The sequence below is a fragment of the Drosophila gunungcola genome, unplaced genomic scaffold, assembly GCF_025200985.1.
Source record: "Drosophila gunungcola strain Sukarami unplaced genomic scaffold, Dgunungcola_SK_2 000001F, whole genome shotgun sequence".
In the NCBI taxonomy this organism is placed as follows: domain Eukaryota; kingdom Metazoa; phylum Arthropoda; class Insecta; order Diptera; family Drosophilidae; genus Drosophila; species Drosophila gunungcola.
In genome coordinates, this window is record NW_026453197.1 from 1,435,919 (window position 1) to 1,462,632 (window position 26,714).

At 37.3% G+C, this 26,714-nt stretch overlaps 2 protein-coding genes across 5 annotated transcripts; one reads left to right on the forward strand and one right to left on the reverse strand.

Annotated features, from left to right (window-relative positions):
* Nucleotides 1–22: 22 nt before the first annotated feature.
* Nucleotides 23–26,238, reverse strand: LOC128263032 (transcription factor HNF-4 homolog). Of its 4 annotated transcripts, XM_052997681.1 has the most exons (8): nucleotides 25,205–26,238; nucleotides 19,930–20,095; nucleotides 3,169–3,616; nucleotides 2,137–2,633; nucleotides 1,834–1,971; nucleotides 1,533–1,769; nucleotides 785–1,471; nucleotides 23–610 (listed from the first exon to the last, which is right to left on the reverse strand). In XM_052997681.1, the coding sequence occupies exons 2-8, from the start codon at nucleotides 20,021–20,023 to the stop codon at nucleotides 564–566; spliced, it is 2,148 nt and encodes a 715-aa protein (XP_052853641.1). In that variant the 5' UTR covers nucleotides 20,024–20,095; nucleotides 25,205–26,238; the 3' UTR covers nucleotides 23–563. The 4 variants fall into 4 exon arrangements, with proteins under 4 accessions (XP_052853641.1, XP_052853642.1, XP_052853640.1 ...); XM_052997682.1 differs by lacking the exons at nucleotides 19,930–20,095; nucleotides 25,205–26,238 and adding an exon at nucleotides 16,816–16,974; XM_052997680.1 differs by lacking the exons at nucleotides 19,930–20,095; nucleotides 25,205–26,238 and adding an exon at nucleotides 13,416–14,221.
* LOC128263033 (catalase) lies at nucleotides 21,379–23,872 on the forward strand. Its single transcript, XM_052997684.1, has 2 exons — nucleotides 21,379–22,439; nucleotides 23,043–23,872. The coding sequence occupies exons 1-2, from the start codon at nucleotides 21,600–21,602 to the stop codon at nucleotides 23,721–23,723; spliced, it is 1,521 nt and encodes a 506-aa protein (XP_052853644.1). The 5' UTR covers nucleotides 21,379–21,599; the 3' UTR covers nucleotides 23,724–23,872.
* Nucleotides 26,239–26,714: the final 476 nt, after the last annotated feature.

Genomic DNA, 26,714 nt, shown 5'->3' on the forward strand with positions numbered 1-26,714 from the left:
TTTTTACGTTCACATTCTCCCATTTTTATTTGAATTTTGTGTTTATTCATTCAGCCATCTTAGAAATAGTTTGTATATTTTACATACTCATATAAAAATAGTTCTTTGTTTAGCATTAATTATATATTACACTTTTAGCGCATAATCTAGACAACACCCTAACCTAAAACAATATATTGCATGGCCTATATGAATGCTTTGTGATCCACGCACAAGGATAAGATAACCAAATAACCAACAAACTCAGTACATGCTAGATGGTGTATATATATATATGTATAAGTATAAAATAAACTTCTTGAGCAAAATATGACTCCAAAAATAGATTGCAACTGCGTTTAACATTTAAAAATTAAGCAACAATTTCCAAAATACCTACTTATGGACTAATAAAAAGTATCAAAATGGTTCAAGGCATAACAATTAAGTAAGTTCATTTTCAATTTCATCTCTGTATAGCACTTAGTGGGGAGTACAGCAAGAGAGGGCCTGTATGTGTGTAAGGTGTGTGCTTAAAGGGTATCCTGTGTTGCAAGCTGCATATTGCACCTATGATTATCCGTTCAGTAGCCAGTTTCTGGCTCCTGTTTCAGCGTCATGCGACAGGGTTCTGAAAAGGTACAGAATCATACAAATTAGTAGGGAAAAACACCACTTAAAATATGAAAAATTCAAATAATTGCCAATCAAGCTAGTTCGTCATATAGAGACTTTGTGTTGCAGATGTGTAAGTTACTTAAAAGTCTTTATTGATTGCTTAACAACTAATAACTTCGCTACTCACCCATGCCATAGCCAGCGGGCGCAGTAAGCATCTCCGTAGCTCGGATCTTGAGTGGAGTACGCCGCAGCAGCTCCTCGGCGCTACTGCCCTCGCTCCGGTTGTACTCGTTGAGCGTGATGTCGGCGGGATTGCGCAGACCCAGACCGCCGCCACCACCGCTGGCCACTTCGCACGGCGAGGCGACCGCTCTTTGGTAGGGATGCATCCGCTGGGGACTGTGCTGCGATGGCAGCGCTCCAGACCGACTGCCATTGTAGTGCTTGACGGGCATGTCCAGGTAAGAGCTCTCCTGCTGATGCTGCTGTTGCTGGTGGTGTGTCGCATGTTGCTGGTGCTGTTGCTGTTGTTGCTGTTGCTGCTGTTGTTGTGACTTGGGGCTGTTGAGCGGGGGCGAGATCGCGGCCGGGGCAACGGAGGCGGGTGCAGAGGAGGAGGACGAGGCGGCTGCCGCCGTACTGGCCGCATAGGCCCGGAAGGATTCGTCCGCGCTGTTCGCCTCGATCAGAGCCTGGATGTGCTGCACCTCCAGGTCCAGAGTATGCGAGCCTTGGCCGCCAGACGCGGCCAGCGTGTCCAGGGAGGAGTTCACCTGACTGCCGCCCTCCATGTTGCCTGTGTGGGTGGGGCTCTGATAGTCATTTGACTGGTTGGGCGGCGACAGAGGCAGAGGATTGTCGGCTAACTCTCCTGCAAAAATGTATTCAATAAAAAATCACATATAAATTTCGTAACATTTAATTGTACTTACCTCCCAGCAACATTTCCTGAAGCAGCGAATCGATGTGGGCCACACCAAAGATCTTGGCAAACTGGATCTGCTCGATCATCTGCCAGGTGATAGACTGCAGAACTGGCAGGATGAGCAGGATCTCGCCAAAGCGACCGCGCGACTCGTACTGCCGATCCGAAATGTAGTCCTCGAGATTATTGAGTATCTGATGCCTTAGCGATTTGATGCGATGCGGTTCGTTTAAGCCCTTGGCATCTAAAGAGGGTTCATTGTAAAATAACTAAAATGTTCTCTCGGCTAAATTTAGCTAAAAACTCACTGGGATCGAAGAAGACCAGGGCCTTAATACAGGCGAATTCTGTGTCATCGATGCCCACATCCTTCATGACCGTCACCAACTCGTCAATGATGCGAGCGCCGATTCGGGAGATATCCAAATTGGGTGACACAAGGGGATCTGCAAGGAAAAATAAAGCAATGGTTAAAATATTTATTTATTTAATATTTGTATTTAATTTTCAAATTGTGATATAAAGTTTTTTTAATTTATGGCCATTTTTATAATTATGCCATATGGCCATTTTTAAGATAAATTAAATTTGTTATTTAAATAGAAACCCACCAGGACAGTGTCTGGTTATCACGCAGTTGTTGCTCAGCAGCAGGACATCCTTAAGGTGCATCGAGCGACGCGACAGGCCCAGGAGCAGGTGCTCCCCGGCATGGGCCCGCAACAGAGCCACTTGGTCGTCCAGCTGCAGCTCGTTAAAGGCCGGTATTTGCTTGGCCCATTCCACCAGGGTCAGCAGCTGCTGCTTCATCGACTCGCAGACGTCGTTTATGCTGGCGAACTGCTTCGTGGAGAGGTCCTCGTTGATGTTTGGCTCCATGGCAGCGCCTGCCTTCGACTGACGCGACTCATTCTCAGCCTTGACCAGTGAGATCACGGACAGGCCGTTACCCGGATCCGGGTCGTCATTGGAGGTACGTCGGCAGCTGATCCGATCCCGCTCATTCTGAACCGCCTCCTTCTTCATGCCCGCCTTGAAGCACTTCCTCAGCCGGCAGTAGCGGCACTGGTTCCGCTTGTCCTTGTCCACCACGCAGTTCCGCGAGAATCTGCCAAAGAAAATTGGAGTTGAGCAGGGAGTTGAATTACACAAGAGCTTGGAATTTCTCTAACTAGCACTGTTACAAAAGAATCCACAATAACCTCCATGAAAAGCTTACATAAAAAATACTTCTATAAATTTGCATTAAATTTTGTGTACGAAAAGCATTAATATAAATTAAATCTTTTTCACTGACAAATGCGTTAAGTTCTAAACTACCGAGGTGTTTTATTTAAAAATTAAAAAAAAATTCAGATAAGTTATTTTTTAGTTGTTAGCTGCAAAACAAAGTGTTTGGCGGTTTAGGGACACGATTTGTATCCTGTCAAAGTTCATGATAATTCCCGGTGTTACTGGTTTTATGGCTATAAGCAGTATTAAGAAAACTGAACTACCGAAAAATGGTATAAATACTTGAACATAAACTCTTTTATGTATTTTACCATTTGTGGTTTATTTTCGCACTACCCTAATTATTATTTGTTCCCCGCAATTACTCCAAATATATTCCCAACTAAAATTTGAATATTTTCGCAACCTACCTGCATGTGTACTGATGGTTCTTCCGGACACTCCGTCTGAAGAATCCTTTGCAGCCATCGCAGCTCGAGGCCCCGTAATGTTTCCCCGTGGCCCGATCTCCGCAAATGGCGCAGACGGTGGGCGATTGTTGCTGCTGTTGCTGTTGTTGCTGCTGCAATTGCTGCTGACTGCTGCCACTTCCGCTTCCGCTTAGGTTGTTGTTGGGCGAGAACATGCTGTTGTTGTTGTTGCTGCCACTGCTGGCACTTCCGCCTCCTGCGCTGCCCGCATTCCCGTTTCCGTTTCCGTTGCAGAGCGCAAAGTTTTCGCTGCTCTGGTTACTACTATTGCTCAATCCCAATCCAACGCCATTGGGGCTGAGGGCGTGGCCGATCGGACTGTGGGGCTGCGAGGCAGCCGGATAGCCAGAGGCCAGGGCATCCGCGTGCATTATATGGCTCTCCGATTCTGCAAAAAAAAATACGGAGTAAGTGGAAGCTCGTACGAGAATCAGCAAAAAAATTTCAAAACTTTAAAATATCAACTTAATACATACATATATGTATGTATGTATGTATGTAGTCCTATTTACCGACAAACGAAAACTATGGATCCCACTTTAACTCACACTTTTTTCTTTCCTTAACTTCTAACAATAATCTATCAATAATCAATAAAAAAGGTTGACTGCTTAGATATGTACATACATATGTGTTTAGTTTATTTTCTTTTTTTTTCAAACGTAGAACTGTTTGGAAAAGAAGTGTTCCGTCATGCTGAGTACCACAGTTTTGTAGGCTCAGGGGCTGGGAACACACACAGTTTTACCGTTGCTTGAGCCTACGCAAATTCCTCTCTGTAGTTTGACATCTACTGGAAATGCTGTTTAAACTGCACAAGCAAACTTTGCACAAAAACGGTAATTAAAACCATGCATGGGCACACATTTTTACACAAATAGCTACGGTCACAATAATATCATTGTTAATTCTTCCTATTGTGCGAATTGTTATTTCCAAGGCAATAAATAAAACAAAATAAATATTATTATATGTAAATTTGAATAAATTTAATTTCATGACGGTTTATTTAATTTTTAAAAAACAAATATTAAAAATGGAATTCTTATTTATTTGCTAAATTTTTACTTTTCTAACAGGAATCAAAAATGTATAATTCGAAAAAATTGTATTTTTAAAATCAAATAAATAAATAAAAAACAAAATGAAAATCAAGGGATAAAATCTGCCCTACCAAATCAGTACTAAAAATATTATATTCGGTGGGCTTTTATTTTTACCCCAGCTGTACGACGTACGATACTGGGGTCATTTAGTTGGGGTTTTGTAAAAAATCGCGCAATAGCAACAAACAGAAATGGCAAAAACAATAATAACAACAACAACAGACCATCACTTGAGGCAGTGCGACTGGCGCTGCTGTCGCGCCTGCGTCGACGTCGTCCCGCTGCCTCTGCCGCCGCTGCTGCAACAGCGACCCGCCCACCGCCCACTTTGCCACGCAACAGAATGTTACCAACGGCGACGCGATCGCGACTAGAAATTTTAACTCTACCGGACTTGCGCACCATTTTAATGCAACTGATTAAAGAAAAAACACACGACCCGACATTTTTCAGTCGTCGTATCGTAAGTTGTCTTTGCACCTCTCTTGCTCGCTCTCTCTGCCTCTGCACAGTGGGTTGGGAAAGCTCAAAAGTAGTTCATTTACAACCAGATTATTGTATTTCTTTTAATTTCATGTTCTTTTTTTAAAATGGTTATTCTTAGAAAACTGTGCAAAAATTTTAGTTTTTTTAACTGGCTTTTGTACGTTTACTTTACTTTTACTTTATTTCTATTTTTCTAATTTAGTTGATTAGAAGACAAAAAGTGTTTGATGTTTGTGTGTGATAATTCATTAAAAAAAGTTCATGTTACTATATTTTTTGAGATCTAACAATAATAAAACATAATAAAAATTTCTTAGACAGTTACAAAAAAAAATAATTTTTAAGTCGGAAACAATTTTTAAATAAATGATTTTTTTAATGAGTGGGTCTTCAAAATGAACTACAGAAAGTATTAAGGAATAAGAATTAATTCAATACTTAATAATATACTTTCTAGTTTATTTTCTATAATCCTTGGTTTTACTGTTCTGTGATTTCCAAATTTATTTTAAACACCAATCTCCACTGTGCGCTGAAGGCGAGTGTGTGCGTTAATCGACGCTTAAATCAATTCAACTGTGTTTGCATATCTCGCTCTCTCTCCCCAAAAACCAGACTTGGAGCTCTCACAAATACAAAGGCACGCAGACGCAGAGATAGAAATTCACTTGGTGGAGAAAAACAACAACACATCAACGACGACATCGGCCAAACGAATAAACAAATAAATAAATAAATGTGTGGAAAAAAAGCCGGCTTTAATTTGAACATCGTTATGAGGAATCGCGTGTGTGTATGAGAAAATCATTTGGGGAGACGGAGAAAGAGAGAAACTAGAAATACTTGTAAAACGTAAAAGAGGAAGAGGAGGTAAATAGTAGTTACTTTTAATAAAAACAATAAAAGTGCTCCTACAGTGGGTTTACAAACAAAAACGTTACAAAAGCAAGCCTAAAAATGCATTAGCCTTTAAATCCCATATTACTCTGTTTTTCTATATATCCCCAAACACTATTGCTAAATTTAGTAATAAAAGAAAAAAGTATCTAAAAAAAAATGTATATATTTGTTATGCTATATATATTGTTATTTTGTTTCAATTGTTAACGTCGTTTTATAATCATTAAGAACATTAACTTATTTATATATTAATTATAATCTTCCAGTTAATGTGATTTTGTAAAATGGCAGGTAAATATAAATAATCGTTTCCAAAGTCAAATAGATCTATATATATTTTTTATAGTACACACGTTATGCATTTTGGATTTCGATAAAATAGAGCAAAGTATTTTATGGATTCTAACATCAAGATATACTTCCTAGCATTACTTCTGTAAACAAATTTAGCAATGCACTGTGATTATTTCAAAGCGAGGGCAGAGGGCGGGTACCTAAAAGCGTTCTCCTATTTATCTTATAAGTTTTCATCTACTGGGAATTCTCTTTCTGTTAATTGATTTGCAAACATTTACAATTTTAATAGACTTTTTATAATTGCACTCCAAACAGCAAATTACCCCGTTTGCTTACAGATTCTCAGACAGTTAATCACGGCAACCCGACAATTCCGATCGACACCTGATATAGACCTGAAATATATCCTCACCGCTTGAAAATCCAACTCAAAATAGGAGCAGGCATTCGACCAAGAGAAGTTTAGGTAAAGAAACAGCGAGTTGGTAATAACTGCCAAAAGTTCTTATCTCTTTGTGTATAGGTGTGCTTTTGCTGTTTTATCACAGGCTAATGTTGTTGTTTTTCCAGCTCCACGAACAAGAAATACACTGAAACCCCAACAAATAAAAAAAAAGGTAAATAAAAGCATAATACTCGTTTGCTATCATTTCGGACATAAACCTTTCTCGCCCCATCGCTTGCTATCCCTGTCGCACACTACTGCTATCTCACTCGCACTCTCCCTGGGTGGGGGAAAACAGGCCCCGGTGTAAGTTTTATATATTTTTAGTCAAGTCATCGTTAGAGTTCATTTTTTTTCGAGCTGCGTCATCGTTAGTATTGCAAAAATGTTGTTGGCGCTTCTGATGCTCCCACTGAAGTGGGCTAATCGTAATCTGAGATTAAAAATATCGGATTCTTGATTCGCTAAAAATTATTTGGATGATTTCTTATGCGTATTTGCCGCAAATAGTTTATGGTTCTTGATAAAACGCATGAGCTGCAAAACAGCAATCAAACGTATATGTACATAGATTTCACCTTTTCTGATAAGAAGCTACAAACAAGTGTTGCCTCTTGAGAACCTCATAAAACCATCAGCACATATGAACATTTTTATCTTTTAACCTTTTACTGTGTTCGTGCTGAATTTGTTTAATAAATATGCCAAACATAATATTCGCGCTCAGCGGGCGACAAGCCCCCAAAAACCCCCAAAAAACGTATAATCAAATAGTTCTAGAGAGTGGTTGCGAAATGAGAGAATCAAATATTTCGCGCATTGATGATAATTTTAAAACAGATGGTTGGATACATCCGAAATCATACTCTCTACTTCTCTAAGCTTTTATAAATAAACAACAATATTTACAAAATTAAACCAACAATCAACCAAATATAAACTCATTCAGCAACATTAATAGACAAAAAGGCAATCAGGCAATGCTTTTTAGGGAAGACCTCTTTAAATTTATAATTGTTTTGACTAGTTCCTGCTCTTGAATGATTCAAAAATATTTTAAAGTGAGCCTATTATGTACACATGTTTGTACCATACATATACGTATCCACATATGAATACTCTGGCAAACATGAGTTTGGTAAGAACTTTGCCCGAACTACGCAAAATGTTGTATTTATTTTTGGACACAATTTCGTTGCTTACTAAATTTATATTTGTGTCTTTAATAAATAACGATATATAAGCAAATATATTCTTAAGGGGGTATTCTGGTCTAGTAGCCTAAATATTAGACATTTTTTCAATAGGATAAAAAAAAAATGAAAAACACTTTATGTAGAACTTAAAATATAATGCCAACCACCTAAAAAAAAGTTGTTTTGAGAAAAACGAGTTTAAACAAACGAAAGGCTTAAAAAAAACCTATTTGAACTTTGTGGATTGATTAAAAACTCCTAGTTATTATTAACAATGTTTTATGTGTTATGTGTTCATCTATTATTTATTTCTAGGTAGCTTTTGTATAAATAATAGCCTTTTTGTTGTATTAGTCAACCATTAGTCACAAAAAACAATGAAATTTGATAACATGCACTTCTCATGATTGTGGGTTGTAAATGGAGTAGAAAATCTACTCCACAATATCCTTGCAGCAATCAGTTGTAATAAATATAAATATTTATGGAGGAATTTTAATGGGAGACATAAAGGCTAATGTGACGCATAACATTTTATCATTTAAACTGAATTTTCAACTGGCAGCTTAAGGTTTTATAATAGAACATACATTTCCAACACGTCCACGTTCTTGATTGGCTTATGTAGTCTTAAAAAAGATATGATAATTTCTAACATTTTCGATTTAAATGAATTCGGTTGTGCTCGGTTTAAAGAAGTCAGCTAAATCTAATAAATCTTGTTCACGTTCACATGCACAGATTGTTGAGTATATACAATCGAAGAGAGCAATTTAGCAAAGACCTTAATTATTGTTTTGTTCCATCGACAATGCGAACGACTAGCATTAGCACACATAAGTGTGTAATTTGAAAACCCCTTAACCCCATCTGGCCGCACACACATTTATAGCCCCCAATCAAGCTATATATTCAATATACCCTCTTATCGACGTCGCAGCGCCGCGGCAGAGACTCAATAACGTGCCTAATGGCAGCCAACAGCGAAGCTCCCAACCGCTGCTGATAGCACACACGGCGTATGATCAATTTAAAATCGGCAAGCGAAATGAAAACACTGGAAATCGAAACCGAAACCGAATCCGAAACAATAGCTGCACACACGTTGTCCACATGCGACAAGAGCAATTAGCAAAAATAGAAAATAAATCGAACGCAGGGGAAAAAAAATTAAAAATGAATCAGCGAGATATCAGTTGAGCTGTTGTTGATATTTATGTTCTTATTTACGTGCATACCCTCTACATTAAAATATATATGTTTACCAAGTCAAACAATTTTAATTTACAAATACAAATTTACAGTACCCTTTGATTTTTATAAAATGATATATGTATATGTTGAAAAACAAATGGTTTTGATTTTCCTAATTATTTTATAATTTGTTTTCTCATTTGTCGGATTTCAACTAAATTAAATCCAAATTTCTGAAATCGTAAACATGATTTGTTTCATTTAATTTTTCGATTGGTAGATAAATGATGTAGGCATCCGGATCGTTTCGACTTACATATGTATTTATAACATGTAACTTTTGGGGGATGTCTACTTCCCTGCGTTACAAAAACATTAGAATACACTCTGTACGGGTATTAAAACAACTTTTAAAAAAGCTTTAAAGTTTAGTTCGTTTAAATAGCATGTCAGAGATCAAATTAAATAAATATGCGTAAGACGGACGCCGCCATATGCTGACTAATTGCCAGGTAGAAATCTCGCTTAGGAAACAAACATATAGGGGGTACATATATAATATTATCAGTAACTTGCGCAGCTGCATGCACCCACCCACGATTTGAGCTCATGACAACGCCCTTTTAAAATAAGCGTCGGGGTTCCAATAGTTCCTTGAACTTGCAAGATTTTAGTTTATTACGCGACGAATTTGCATTTGTAATTTCAGGGAAACAAGTTATGTTTACGGGAATAGTCTTTGCCTCCTCCTGTAATTTAAGCTAATGATTTTGACCCAGCCACCAAAAGGTTGTATTGAATGTTCGCAAACTGCAATTAAATTTTCCACCATAAATATTGGAAGGGCATTTCAGAAAGTTGAAAACCCAATTTTGGCATTGCATCACTTAGGAAAAAACATGGGGGAAAATTTAGAGCCAGAGTTTGGATTGAGCAAACACTTGTGGGTGGAAATATCTATGAAATCACTGCAAATATTAATCCCAGCCCAAACGCTGAGATCATCTCCAGAAAGGCTCTTTGTGATCTTTATAGGATGGTATTCGCACCCTATTGCGAATGATGCCTTCATTATTAACTGGGGATGATCTCCAAATGGATGTTTACCCTGGACATTAGAAATTGTCAACTATTCATTATTTGTGCGAAAAACTACAAAGTCAGTGAGATGCAAATATTGGTCGATTATTGTTAATTCCACACTGTGAAAAATCCACAATGTCTACAATATGGAATACAAATGGTATGTTTTTATATTTTCAAGTGGTTAAAGTAAGTGCGGCTTGAATTTTTAAATCAATTCAATCAAATTTGGAACATTGTTAATATGTCATTTCCCTTATTTCCATCTATTGTATAAAACATTAAAACAAAATTGCATTATCTCTTAAAAACGATTATTATAAAACTTAAAAGTATTACGCGAACATTAATCATTGATTTGTACTTCAGTGTTTTGGGGAATTGATTATCAAAATTGGAAAAGCCCTCATGCAGTTGTGAAATAGGTACTGTAAACACTTTGAGGCTTTTCCAGCTAACCGAATGCGATCATTGGCTCAAGTTGGGCTAGGTTAGGTTACTCGAAAATCCAATAATCTTGTATGACCATCCAGCCACTCAGACTTCCCCTTGCTGGCCTGATCCAATTAAAAGCGACAACGGCTCGTAAGATTCAACTTTTTTATTGGCATTATCATTATTTTTATGACTAATAATTGCGCTCATATTGTCTATAATTAAAATACTAAAAACGTCTCAATTAAATTGTTATTAACAAAAAGGCAAAGCGGCAAGCGGCATACGACATGCGGACCAATCAAACAGCAAAACGACTGCTAAAACTATTGTATCTGTGTATCAGTATCTGTAGACCTGATGCTGAAAGTAAAACTTCTCGCCTGGTACTTAGAATCGAGTCAAGTGTAATTTCCATTAACTATGTTTGTTATGGTCGCCGTGTCCGTCTGGCCTCTTAATTGGGCGCTAACGTGTTTCAGATACATTTGTATCTCCAAACAGCAAATAGCCGCCAGCAATTAAAGCAATCCTCGCCTTGAACCGCGTATCATGACATTTAGAACTTAAGTGCGGTGCGCCAAGCGCTCGTTTAATTCACCCAAAGCTCAGCTCTAAATAACGCGTCTTTGATTTGATCAGTTGTTTATTTTGCCTAGATGCACTCCCTAAGACAATCTTCCCCATTGCCCTTTTAAGATGCGACAGGTATTATATAACTAATTAGCATACCCGCCACTCAGACTCTTTCTTCCAGCGAAAACCTAACAGCAAGTCACGGTGACTAAATCAGTGACTCTGAGCGTGTGAAACTAGTGATTAAAAATAATCAAACCAAGTTTTTATTAGCACTTCTCCGAATGGGATGTACAAAACAGAGAACGAAATTTGGTCGATTTGGATTGAACCTACCCCAAAAAAATTAGATAACTTTACAGAAGAGCTCCAAGAATCAAGAATCCATTCAAATTTGCATGGATACAGTATTTTGGCTTCAAGCATTTAAAGTACTTTCAAAAACGTACAGATAACAAGATTAAAATTTGGTCTCGGCTTATCTTTTCAGGTTTTTGGTGTTTTGAAGTATTCACACTCAATCAGACTCAATTTCCTCAGCTTTTTGACAATACTTATCGATAACAACGGGCTTCTGTAGATGTAAATCTTAAGTGGCCTTTTCTTATACATAGCCATATGCATACAACACCAGCTAGTATTTCCGGTTAGATCGTAGTCATCGGAGAACTAGTGATTAGTTCAGTAAGGTAGCTGAATAATTGCAAAGAAATTAAGTACAATCGCTCCTGTAGTTGTAGATGAAGTTGTTTCCCTTCTGACCGCTGTTTTTTTGAAGGTTACAATATGTTCAACGCCCTTGATAAGTTCGGGATCTAGGGGGCCACTTATATCAGTAATAAAGGTACCAATAATTTTAAGGTTTTACAACTTCCTATTGACAATCAACCCAGCCAGTCGTGTGCGAAAAAAATATAGGGACAAATTTAGATTTCGGCTGACTGATTTTAGGTTGGTTCTATCTTTAGCGTGATAGTCAAATCGCAGAACAGTTGATGAAATAAACAAAAACATATATTTTGATGTTTTTAATCTCAATTTAAAGCACGCAATATAATTGTATAAATTTGTTCTAAACAAAGAAAAAAAAATATTGTGTTCGTAAATTTCAATGATCGAACATTTATATACTCTGTGTTAGAAAAATAAAATAATTTAATATTCTTTTTGTTATAATATCAAAAAACAAATTTATCTTTAGTTAAAATTTCGCATTTTTTATTAAATTATGCGTGTGAGATAAAGAGAGAGATACTACAATCTATGCATTTTATAAGATGGATTTGTTTTTAAATACATTTTTCAACTAATTCTGTTTGCCATTGGTTGTTTGTGACTTTCTCTGTTTCTTGGCTGGTGATGGAATCTTATCGCCTTAGATGAACACGGGCAGAGAATCATAATCGCTGATAAGAACTGCAATAAAGTTGTTTTTATGGTTCAGCTATATGTGATAATAGGCCCAGGGTGCCACGATAAATCCACCATCCCCAATGAATGTCTTGCACATTATGGTCTCACTTATCAAATGCCAGCTATAGCCATAGATAAAAGGCACATCGAGAATGGAGCAACGAATTACACTGCAATTGTTTTTTTAACCCCCCAAAATCGCGAATCAATGGACACATAATGAGGAGTGATCTACATAGATGAATTTTGTCGCCTGATTTTGGTTTGACTTGTATGCGATGTTGTCATGGACGCAATTAAGTGTATCTTATCAGAGGCGTTCAACTCTGGGAACGAAACACATTGCAAAAAGGGCCAATTTAGACCTATGGATACCCTCTATATATAAAACTTTCTTTTGAACTCGTTTTTATTTATAAGGAAAAGGTAAAGAATTCTATTTTTCTCTTTCGAAATTGTAAACATTTTCAACTCTACTAAACTACTATTATACTAATAAAATAATTTACTATTAATGTTATCATTCTTTGCAGAAGCATTTCTCAGCATGACTCGATGAAATTTAAGGTTACGGGGAATTTCTGCAGATTCTAAATGCAATGTGTGAGTGGTTTCTACTGATGTTGCGCATTTTTTAAATATAACTACCAACACAGATTAAGCCACAAAAGTTGTAGATTACTTTTAATCACATAAATCTGTTTAATCTTTAAATTAGACCATTAAAGCTCAGGGGGTAAATTATTTGAAATAAAGCGAACAGGACTAAATTGATTTTATCATTCCTTCATTCAAAGCTAAGAATATTAACATGACTACATCCAATAACCTTTTCGTTTAATTATTTTACGATTGCTATTATAATTATTGACAACTGTTGTAATTTATTCACAGTAAAAATTAAACCGTGGCCCGTAAAGTAGAATATAATTACTACTAACATTTATTATTGAAATGGTTTTCCAAGACGAATCGAAGAATAAAAAAAAACATACTTGGTAAATATTAATCCATTTTTATAAATACAGGAAGTTCTTCTATTTATTCGCCACTCACCCATAATATGCAAAAGGTTTTCTTCCAGAAGAAAAGCATCGTCGTAGCTTGAATTAGTCAGATTCTCCGTTTTCATATTTAGCAAACTGGGCAACATTGAGGCATACATTTAGATTGCGTTGATCTCTGCTGATAGTTCACGTTTAGAAATTTTATTTAAACCGATCCGGTTGGTAGCAACGGATTGCACAAAGTGTGGGAGACGCAAGTCTAGTTCCTGATACGTATTAATGAAGATCGCTGACGAGGGAAGCGATTGGGGCAGCCCGGGTAAATAGTTGAAAATCCTTAACACTCTTTGGTGAATTGAGTTTTTCACAAACGGTTGCTGCTTTTGTCGCTGCTGCCGACTTTGTTGTTATTGTTGGTGAACATTTTTTTTTTATAATTCTCGCTGCTTTTTGCTGCTTTTGTTTCGAGGCAGCTAAGGTGAGGGGCCAGAGACACACTTAAGTAAAGTTAAATATTTGCACAAATTAAAACCGAAAATAGCTGAAGCAACGAAAGTTAAGGAGCGAGGGAAAACACCGCACCGTTGAAAACCGAAGCGAACCGAACCGACGGCAATTGGTTCGATACGATATATATATTTACATATGTGAGGGGTACGTCCCTTTGAGTTGCATAAATAAATAATGTCTGATGTGCATTGAGCGGTAAGTGAAATGGTATAAAATATCACAGTCCTTTTCTGGGGGGGAATATTGTTGGCGAATCCTTTTTAATCGCCGCCGCACGGGTGCTCTTGAATATTTTTTGCAGTGTTTCTTTAAAGCCGGCTTGTTTGTTTTTGGTGGATAAGGTTGTGAGCCTGCGGTCCCTTTCGGCTGTCTGTATTATTACCGCCTAGTGCAAAACACTGACTAAACCTCAAATAATGTTCTCAACACGTACTAACTGTCTTAATATTATTTGTTGTAGATATAGAAGCCGACGGCCCCGACGAAGCGACAACGAAAGCTTTGGATCGTTCGGCTGGCTCGAAGCTGACCGAGCCCAACGATCGTACAAACTTTAATAAATATTATTACTACGGCAGTGGCTATTCTGGCCGTTTGTTGTTGGCACCTTGATTAATCTTATTGCAGCCCCGTCAGTCGTCTTGGCAAAATTGTTAACAGTTCGGATCGGATCGCTCGGATCGGCCTGCATTGCGTTTTCGATCGCTTCGAATCGGGGGCATGCGCATAGGATCGACGCTTATCAGAGTAGATTAAGCGGATTCCACTCACACATATACCGGCATACTGCTGCTGCTGCTGGTACTGGGTATATAATTCAAATTGTTTAATGGCACACATAATAAAACCATATCTGTGTATATATTTGTTTTGGGCTTTGTGTGTTTTTGAGCTTTCATTTAAATAAATAGTTTTTATTGCTTATTTTTGTTCACAGTTTCGAAGATTACCAAAAGTTGGGTACCACCAAAAAGGTCTTGAGTTGCGAGGCTTATCACGATAGATGAGGAAAGGTGCTGTAGGAATTCGGATTTTTATGATGCATTTGATTCAATAAAAAATATGAAATTAACTGCAGACAAATTGCGTTTTAAATGTTACAAATTTTAAAAGTTTTCAAAATATTAAAAAATGTTTTTTTTAATTAATTAAAAGTTGCTAAAAATTGACTTAAACATTTCACTCTGCTCCGGAAAAATATTTTGCAAACCTAAAACGCGTTTGTATTTATTAATTCTTTCAATTGTTTTAACATCATAAGGAAAAGAAACAACTTTTTAAAATAGTAAATGTTTTCAAATATATTGTATTGAAAATAAATATTTTTTAATGCCTCTTTAGGTAATTGGCAATGGCGGGAACAAAAAATTAATGGTTATTGGTCTAATCTTTCTAATAAACTTTAAATTTATAAAAGCATAAATAAATTGTAGCTAGGAAAAAATAATCAATAAGGGCTGCTCTCACTCACTGTCTGTCTGTTTTTAGTCTGATAAAAGGGGTAAATTCTTCGAATACTTCTAGGATTGTTAGACAATACGAGAGCTTTTTACTCCCAGGGGAAATGTGTTTCTCTATTATTCTATTTGTAGATCACTTCACTTTCAGCTTGACAAACAGTCAGTCTGGTATCTCCGTAGTTGCTTATCAAAGCCGGAGCTGCAGCCTCGACGCCTCAGACAGCGACAGAAAGAGATGCAGATAGAGGGGTAGAAAGAGATGCAGATAGAGAGGGCGAAAGAGATACAAATAGAGGGGTAGCAAGAGAAAAGGAGAGGAATGCATATATAGTGAGGCATTTATAATAGGTCGTTGTTGCTGATGATATTGTCTTGGCTGAGTCGATTAGTAAGCGCCTCAAGCTAAGCCGTTCAAGGCACTCGCTTCTCGCTTCCGCTTATCAGAGATATATTCTGAAAAACAGTCGGAAAATTCCGAGTTTTCACAGACATTTGTAGTAGCGATGAGTGGAAAACCGATGACGAAAGGTGACAGAAGGCACTTCAAGTGATTGGTTTGCTTTTTCGGTTGCTTGGGCCGCAGCACTGATTGATACTTCTGATTCAATTGAATATAATTTGCTGTCATTCAACACCATCGCATGCACAATCGCAGTCAGCTGGCCAGCCGTACTTTATACGGCGGAATTTCTGTGACGAAACGGAGCTCCACACCAGCCCCAGTTGCCCACTCATGGTGCACTTTGCCTCATTCCATTCCATTCCAATCCAATCCATTTCGAATGCCGCCCGATTGGCGTCATCATCGGACATCATCAACAGCGACTTTGCGGAAACTTGATATAATTATGATGTGGCGATTCTGGTGACAACATAGGGGTTGAGTTTTGCTAATTGCTATACGCAGCGAATTTTGATTGAATTTAAATAGTAGTGATACAACCGAAACGATCATTCTTTGAACAGTTTTATCAGACTGTGTTTTTAGATTTGTCACCAAAAATATCTTTTGCTTGATTTGATGGCATATAAAATAGAATTTGTTTTAGTTGGTACTAAATGGTCAAAGGATTAAAATCGTTATTTTTAACATCATATTCACGATCTATTTCTTACAGTTTTACCAGAATAGGTTTTAAAATTTATGACCAAAGAAATTTTTAGCTTCCATTGATTGAACCTGAAATTGAATTTTCTTTAAGTTATATTAAATGGCCATAGACTTAATTTCAGCATCTTGAACGTCTATATTTTAAAGTATAACAACCTAATTTTGTACTAAGTCGATTTTGCTCTGAATATAAAAGCATATATTGCAATATTTCTAAAATATCTGATTTCAATCATAATTATTGTGTTGCTAGAACAGAAATGTACGACTTTTTATACCCTATATAAATGAAGTCTTATTGAATGTCTTTATTTAGTGAATAATCTGAGCTTAATGTTCTTGCTGGAATATATTTCACTTATTCTCACCAAAACAACAGATTTTCCCGGTTTTTCATTGATCCGAAACATCATCTGGTTGGTTCCTTGAAATGGGGTTGAGAGATTGCGTTAAGTGCAATTACAAAATATGTTTACGAAAACGCATCTGTAATCTGTGTAACTATATGTGAACGTGCGATCAGGACATGACGCATATGTTTTGGTTTGAATGCAGGGCCCAACTGATCCGATCCGAGTGAATCACAAGCACACACAACCAATGTCCCCACAATCGAGAATCCGAATTCGAATCCAGCAACTCCAACTGTTGCTGCTAATCGAGAGATACGTTTCCTGGGGTGTGGTGGTGATGAAAATAATGTACAAACATCAGTAAGAGTGGAAAACAACGGAGAAAGAGATAGAATTGAAGTAAAATGCATGTCATGTTCGAGCTGATGGCTGTCGCTTTTCCCGGCCACATGTGGCGTCCCTTGCCGGTTGCAATTTCCAAGGAATTATGAAAATTAGCCAAGCCAAATGCAAGCCGCTATCCCGGCGCTTTTTGTTTTACTTTTTCTCGATCTTCTGGTGCTGCGTTAAGTGAATTTTGTGCGAGACTTATTATTTTATTTGCATACATTTTTATAGAGACAAAACACCGAAGCATGAACCCGAGCTCGCGGCCTCCGTATCCATGGGATACACATGTGATTTGCATGTGCGGTTCGTCATCGACTTCATGATCATGATCACTTGTTGTCGGCTGACTGAACGGACTGCTGCCACATGAATGCAATGATGACGATGACGATGACGATGACGGTGGCGGTGGCAATAATGACGATTATGGTATTCATAATGTTTGACTGCAATTTACTATTTACACTTCATTTAGCGGCCACAACTTTAAGTGAAATGTGTCCACATTGGCTGAGTGGTTTGCTCGCTTTCCTGTATCTGTGCGATACTCGGCGCGGCGATCTCATCTCCTGCGTGAAACAATAAGATATAATAGGCATCGCAATTGAATAAAGCGCCCGCAGCTCCAGCTAATTGGAGAATTAGCTCAAGTGTGAGGATAGTTTGGACAAGTGGATTGTGTAAGGAGAAAATCTCGGGAATGGGTTTACTGAGTTCTACTACAGCCAAGTACTCGACTCAAAAAGCTTTTCTCTCAAACCCCATAGAGTAGTGCCACTTGGATTCTGAAGATTAAGTTTCTGTCTTGGTCAGCAGTTCATTTAATTTCGAAAAACTTGGTAATATATAAGTACAGCATTACAAGATACTATAAAAATTGTAAAAGATACATGAAAATTTCAATTTCGAAGGTTTCCCTTTTTTTCGTTTCGTTTTCCAAGAAACAAATTTAATGTTAGCAACATCAGGTTATTATTTTTGGTATCCCCTACAATCTAATAAACCTTTTCGAAACCCACTTCTTGGCAATAGTTTTGAAATGGAAACTAGCTTATCTGGCGGCCATTCTCAGTGTTCTTTATCCCATATATATACGGATATGTGCTTGTCGATTGCAAAACGCTTCTAGACCTCAAGCAAAGTGACTTATTTGTTTACTTTATATCACATGTGACGCAAGGCACTTCTTGAATTATCTACCATGGAAATTAATGAATGACCAAGGCGGATATCATAATGATAGGCACAAGAAAAAATAGATAGATTTATGTGGGCTATTTCGTTGGTTTGTCTGCCATGGCGACTAAACCATCTCAGATAGCGGAAAGCGGTCTTTTTAATTATACCGCTTGACCCAAAACGAAAACGAACCAGAACAAAATAAAAAGAGTCTCAATGAATCAAACGCCGGAGATTTGCAATAGCCGAGCCGCCGAAGGCGAATGCAAATCAATGGAGTTCGCATCTGGGCGATAACCCCTATATCATATCAGCAGGGTGTGAGAATCGCCCGTTCCGTTCTGTCTTCGGTTGATATAGCAATAGCAATAGCATATGGCGGCCCGGGCCCCTGAACCTCTCCCATGAATAATACCACAAAATTACAGGAGGCATAAATAGGTACGAATTTGCCTTCAGCTGCGAGTATAAAAAAAAAAACAGAAAATAAGAGAAGTAAATGCACTCGACTAAGGTGACACAAGCCCCATTCGAAGCCTAAGCTAAAGCTATAGACAGCCAGGCTTGTTCGTCTCTATAAATATTCAACAATATGGGACCGGCTTGTAAGCTGGATAGGTATAGGTATATGTATATGTATATAAGCCCGGTACTTAGTCGCTCTGTGTGTTTGTCATTGCGCATATTTAACCCTTTGGGGTTAAGTTAAACATTACGATTACGATTCGCAGCGCTTAAATTTGTGCGCGTTTCCATTGTTTTTCACAGCCCTTTTGGCTGGCATTTTTGCTTTTTCCATCTGTGCTGCGCTTCAATTGTAACTTTAATTCCAACATCAGCGGTTGCAGCAGCGCCAGCAAATTTTCCTAATCAATAAACAAATTAAAAACATTTATAATGATTGCTGGCCGCTTATCGGTTGAAAAGCGGTCTTATCAAGGCCACGGCGCTCTATTTATAATACCACTGCCAGCCTATTAGATTTGGACATGATTTTGCTACCACACGTGCCACGTGAAGAGCGTGTTGTTCGCATCGGTCTGCTAAAAATATATATGACTTAATAAACTTAAAAGCTTTAAAACTTTATATTTGAAAAATAATAAAAGTATACTTTCGCTAGGCATACTTTTCAAAGTCTAGGAAAAGAAACTGCTTTCAATTATTTTGTCTAAATTAATCTATAGCATTTATCTATGGCCATCTATTAAAATTTTCTTAAATCAATTGATTTCCTGTTTTTAAATCTTTAACGTTTTTTTTGGAAAATATTAAATAACTTTATTTACCTATTCTATAATTAATTGACACTCTAAAAACGTGTTTTTTAATCAACTTTTGCGTATTGTTCTTTAAAAAAATATTGCTTAAGTATTATTTAAAAAAAAAAGAAATCTAGGGAGTTTTTGTTAGTTGTTTAATTGTGTCATTTTAAAACAGTCTGATTTCACATTAACTTTATATTTAAAGTTATCTAACTAAAGTTAAAAGTTCAACTAAAGCTAAAAATTCTAAAATAAAAGGTAAAATCATAATAAAAATACAAATGATCTAACATACCAGGTTCTTGTAGCTCCTGCTCCATTTTCTCCACCTTGTTCACCTTCATTAGCTGCTGACCATCCGTAACGCTCAGGTCCTGCGGATGCTTCATGGTATGGTTACTTTTTATTTACAAGTTGGTCGAGGGAATCCAATCACATAGTCGAATAGTAATGCCTGGCAACTGTAAGTTGTAAAAGTAATCGATTAGATGTCATATATCAATCTATTGGTGCCTAAATCCACAAAACGCAAGACGAACACATTAAAGTTTTAATGATGGGCCGCTGCTAATCTAACTGAAGTATCGCCTGTAAATCTACAAATATATGGATGTATATGTCGTTAATGCACACAATGTAGGTGTCAACTCGAGTGCCCGACAACCAAACACTGTTCATTACATGGCCCCCATTGGATATTTTTAGTAGAGAAGGGTCATTTGTTTTACGATCCCATATCAGCAGTATGCCAGACACACCTGTATTAGGAATAGCGCTTATTGAACTTCTATAAACCAAAGCAACATTCCAAAAAAAAAAAGAAAAGGTTACACAAAAACCCAAAAAAATACCCGAAATCATAATCTTCAACGCTTTATTGACTGGCCCAGGGGCAGATAAAAACGCCCATTGCGGCAAAAATGGGAAGGTAAAAAAAAATTTACTCACCGCCGATAGCGCTGAAACAAAATTTTTGACTATCAGACATTTATTGTTTCTTCTGGCCATTTACCATTATGTGAATTTGTTTTTCTCGCCCGATTTTTTTGCGATTTTCGCTCGAGTGCTAGAACAGCCGATAAGCCCCATGGCTCTATGGGTTCTGTCGCACTAGTTTTATTTTCTCGCTCCCCCCCGATTTCCCTTTAGTTATTTCCCATTATCGCTTATCGTGGTGCCACTGACGCAAACTTCCTCGGCTGAATTGTCATTTTCTCACCTTTGAACTCTCGTGAATGTCGTGAGCCGCTTCAAGCAATGCCAAAAATAAAAAACTTAAGGCTAAACTAAATGAACAAATTTGTATCTAAGTTTTCGGAAAAATTCTGATAAACTTAACCTTAGAATAAGACAGATTACTTATCCATTATTCTACCTTGAAACTGCCAAATTAAAAGAAACCCTTTATAAGAAAAACAAACCTCTTTTCAACAAAATTTATCTTTTGAATAAAAAATTATTTAAAGAATATTGTACTTTCCATCTCCGTTTTTGCTTTATACTAGAGATAAAGTACATTTAATTAATGCCTCAATACATACTTTTTTCGCTTAAAATAAAATTAAGTGACAGTAAGTGTAATATATATGTAATACTCGTTTTTATAAATTAAATATTATACAGGAATCGGAGTTTTATTTCTAGATAATAATAACTTTTGCTCTGTGGGTTTGACAATGTCTAAGTAACAGAGGCGAATTTAGTATAAATATTATATAGAAACACATTTTGTTTGCTTGAATCTTACTTTACCTTACCTATTTTGACATAATTGATCTCAGGTTTTCTTAGAATTAAACTTCATTTTAAGTTGACACACTTGCCCGATCAGAATCACTCACACATCCGCGTTTGCTGTTCAAATCAATTTTGAGAAATATTTCTCTGGATTCGTGTTTTTTTGTTTGTTTTGAAATTTAAAGATCTAATTCCTTTGGCGGTACCATTTAGATTTAAAATTAAAAAATGTGTTCCCGCGATCCGGCATCCAATCAGTTGATCGACTACAAGAACAACGACTCCGAGGTGCAGAAGGAGATCACGACCTCCAGTGGGGTTCCGGTGGGCGTTAAGGATGCTACACAGACGGTGGGTCCAAGGGGTCCGGTCCTGCTGCAGGATTTTCAGTTCATCGACGAGATTATGAATTTCGATAGGGAGCGAATTCCCGAACGAGTGGCTTATGCCAAGGGAGCTGGGGCCTTTGGCTACTTTGAGTGCACCCATGACATTTCCAAGTTCTGTGCTGCCACCATTTTCGATAAGGTAAAGAAACGCACAGCCATCGCCATGAGATTTTCGGTGGCCTGTGGGGAACAGGGTTCTGCGGACACGATCCGAGAACAGCGTGGATTCGCCGTAAAATTCTACACCGACGACGGCATCTGGGACATTGTGGGCTGCAACATGCCGGTGCATTATGTGCGGGACCCTTCGCTGTTTCCCAGCCTGGTCCATGCTCAAAAGCGCAATCCGCAGACCCATCTAAGGGATCCCGACATGTTCTGGGACTTTATGACCCTCCGTCCAGAGACGCTGCACGCCCTGCTCATGTACTTCAGTGATCGTGGAACACCTGATGGATATCGCCACTTGCACGGCTACGGAGTTCACACCTATCGCATGATCAATCCAAATGGGGAAACACAGTACGTCAAGTTTCACTTCAAAACGGATCAGGGCATCAAGAACCTGGACAGCCGACGATGCGACGAGCTGATGTCCCACGACCCGGATTATGCAATCAGGGATCTTTATAACTCGATCAAGAAGGGAAACTATCCCAGCTGGTCCATGTATATTCAGGTAGGAATTGAATATTTTACATCTTTAATATAGAATGGTAATTAATTATTGTACTCTTAAAATGTACACATTCAATTGTCTTTAGAATTGCAGTCAGATAGATTTGTTCAAGATATAACCTATTACTTATATAACAGTAACTATGTATAGGAAATTACCTATTACTTATAATACGATTACTCAATCAAACAAAATAAAGTATGTTTAAAAAAGTACAACCCAGATTGCTTACAGGGACTAGTTTGTGTAAGAAATAAGGATATATTAATTATTTATATACACGTACAAAGAGAAAAGTGAGCTCCAAACTTTGACGTTTTAGGTGCAAAAAGGGGGTAAAAACGTTTTTAAAAGTATAACAAAATATTTTAGAAACAACAAGTACAAAAAATTTTTATAAAGCGTTCTATTTTTTAAAATATTCCGACCCTGTTTTTGCCCCTAAAACTTTTGCTTAACATATATGTTTATAGATCCAGAATATACTTTATAAGAACAAAGTAATATGCTAAAATATAGCCTAAGCCAGACCATATATATATATATTTAAATTCCTACTATACCTTACCAAAAATATTACATAATACGATCTTAAAACTTCAGGTAATGCTCAATGAGGAGGCCAAAAAGTGTCGTTTCAATCCGTTCGATGTGACCAAGGTGTGGCCCCAAAAGGATTTTCCCCTGTTACCAGTTGGCAAACTCGTCCTTGACCGCAATCCCACCAACTACTTCACAGAGGTAGAGCAGCTGGCCTTCAGTCCGGCGCACATGGTTCCGGGAATCGAACCCTCACCGGATAAGATGCTACAGGGTCGTCTGTTTGCCTACGGCGACTCGCAGCGCTACCGCTTGGGTGCCAACTACATGCAGATACCGGTCAATTGTCCCTACAGGGTCAATGTGCTAAACTTTCAGCGCGATGGCCCCATGACGGTGACTGACAACCAGAGCGGGGCTCCCAACTACTTCCCCAACTCGTTTTGCGGCCCCAAGGAAAGTCCCCGGGCCTTGGCCCTGCAAACCTGCTGTCCCTTGACCGGAGATGTCTACCGATATATGAGCGGCGACACAGAGGATAATTTCAGTCAGGTCACCGACTTCTGGACCTACACCCTGGACAATTGCGGCAGGAAGCGACTTATTCGAAACTTGTCCGAGCACCTGACCGAAGCCAGTCAGTTTCTGCAGGAGCGGGCAGTAAAACTCTTCACCATGGTCCACTCCGATTTCGGCCGTTTGATGACTGAAGCCCTAAACACGGCCAGGATATCCAAGTTTTAGAATTTGTCGCAGTTCAGTGATTTTATAGATAGTACTTTGGTAAATTGATGCAATCAAAATTGAAAACTAGAAAAACATGTTTCGGTTAATGTGAATGATTGTACTAAAATCAGAGGTTTTGAAATGAACGGTCTTATTGATGGTTTAACTTTTTAAGTCGAATATTTAATTCTTAAAAGAAAAAAGGTCTCATAATCTCACCTTCTGGTGAATGTTTAGTTAAAAGATGCTAAATTAAAGAAGTTACTTCGTTTGATGGTTAACATAAACCTTTATAAGGAAATGGGGTTTACTTTTAATACTTTTTATTATTAACTTCTCTGACCTTAAATATGAGATTATAACATTTTTTTTTACGCTTGATGCTTTTGTTGCCCCATTTGGGTTAAAACTTAGTCTTAGAACGTTTAATCTGAACAAATTTGAAAAAGGGGATATGCTTTTACCTCTATTTACTCTTGGGAGTTGGCCTTGGCTGCTGGCGAACGATCGTATACCTTGCCCATCTGGTTACCTAAGTAATCTGTTGGCTGTGATTATCCAACCCGGATGATTATGCCCTTTCGAAGACCTCTCCGCTCCGCCACCCATCGAGATCTGTCATTAGCAAGCCGCTCTGTTTACATGCTACTCACGTGTCTATGAATTCACCCAGGTACAGTACTATCCATATTTATAATTAATTTATTTTTTGAAAACCAAATATATAGTACTCATCCGAAACAGTGAATAAAATATGGGAATGTTCAGTGTCTTCAAGAAATAAATTGCATAGCTATACCAAAAGTTAATATTACAAAAAAAATTAGAATTCTTAAGAGGGAATTACAATTTTAGTCAAAATTTGGAAATATCAATAAAGGAAACATCATTTCGACCCTATAAAGTGTATATATTCTTGATCTAGCTATGTGATCTAGCCTCTCAATTGTAAAGCTATCCGGATTTAATTAAAAAGTTTTTTTTTATATTTTAGGAAGTATATTAGTTAAGACAGGCTGGATGCGGTTTAAAATTTATTTATATATTCTTCGAGATATAGTAATGGTAATGGTAAATATTTTAGAATAAAGGTTTTAATTTGTTTTATAACAATCGAAAAATTTAGCGAAAGATCAGCATTAGCTTTAGTGTTTTTAAGCACAAACCAATAGTTTAAAATTTGAATAATAAATAAAATTTAATGAATATTCATATTTAAATCATAGTTAATGATTAAACAAATCGTTTTGCTGACTATCAATTTATCAGCATTATTTTTGTTTGAATATTTTGTGGTCTTTTGTAACGCACTGTATACAGCGCACCATTGATATAAAACCGAAAAGCTTGTCCAACTCGAATGTTTTGCAAATAGTAAATAATCAGCGGCAAAGGCAAACGTAGTAGACGTTGCCAACTAACTGGTTAAGCGACTTGAACGCTGTAACTAAGAACAAAATAAACTTTCTTAAAGCTCAATAGCCAGACGAAGTTCTTACCTATCTTTGCTGATGTTGTTAATGTTTTTTGTTTAACTGCAGGGTTTTTATCAGCGAACGTGGTTGTTTATTGAGTTGTTTTTGTTGTTGTTGTTGAGTTGAGTTGACCGCATGAATGAAAGCGAATAGGAAAATAAGGCAGACACACACTTGTTGATTTCTTTATGCGATTTCGTGGCTCGTTATAATTAACGTTTCTCCGTCTTTTTATTATTATTATTATTTTTTGTGTTTTCTTTTTGGCACTTTTTGGGGGGATTTTGTTTGGCGTTTTGGTTTTTTATTATTGCACTTGTTGCCGCCGCTGTGAAATTCATCTCGGGCGTTTTTAATGAGTTGCTTTTTGCAGGCCAGTTGTATAACTAACCGCACTGCATATTCATTTATATCAATCAAAGCGGAATAAATAGCTTATAAACATTGTCTTTGTTTTTGCCTTTTACAGTTGTTTCTTCCAACGTCACTGGAATTCAAATACGGCTTCGCAGTGCCGTTACAAAGCGCTCCTCTCACTTATCACTCTCTCCCTGTCTCTCTCGCCTCTTGTTCTCTTCTGCCCACTCTCCCTCTCTTTCTCACACACACAACAGAACGCAGCTGTTACGTAGTTGTTTTTGCCAAAGTTTGCTTTATAAGTTTAATATGCATTAATTGCATAAATTTAGAGCTTCTTAAAGAGGGCTTTAAGGGGGGCGGGGGCGCGAACGGAAAACTGCAGTTGATTGAACCCGCTCACCACACACACACTTGTCGCACACCCACGTTCCAATTGGAGAATGGAGGAGAACCCGGCGCACCGATTGACAATTTCAGACTGAAATCAAAGTCGCCAAAATCGAACGAAAAAGAGGGGGTAAAAATAAACAAAAAAAGAAACTGTGGAAAACGCGTGTGCAAAACAAGCCGCGATAATATCACATTTTGTTGCTAATATTATGTTTGACAGAGTTCAAAACGGAGCCACGCGAAAATAGCAACAAAGCAAATTTTTGAGAGTGAGAGTGCAATTGCGGGTGAGTGTGTGTGATTTCCATCACGTCAATTTGTAGCGATCGCAGGATAGCGTTGCCAGATTCTAGACAAAAGAGCGATCCGGTGGCACTGCTTCCACATGATGCAGCTTTTTTGACATTCCGAAAAGCTTTTAATTTAAATTTAAATGGGTAACTCTAAAACGTAAGGAAGAACATAAGGTACAAATCAAAATCTTCCAATGAATTTTGTAATTGAAAAAATTGACTATAATTATACTCTTAAGCAATTCTATAGCTCTAAAATTATGAAATATAAAAATAAATATAAAATAAATAAATTCTATTATTCTAAATTAATTTTCATGTTTGACTAAGTTTTCCAAATTCTAGATTTAACTTTACTTATTCTATGTATTTTTACCAAAATACCTTAGACACAAGTTTATTTTATAATTTGTTATTTAATATAGTTATTTATTTATTTATTTATTTATTCCTATGAAAGATAAAGGATACTTAGGTCGTATTTATGTGTT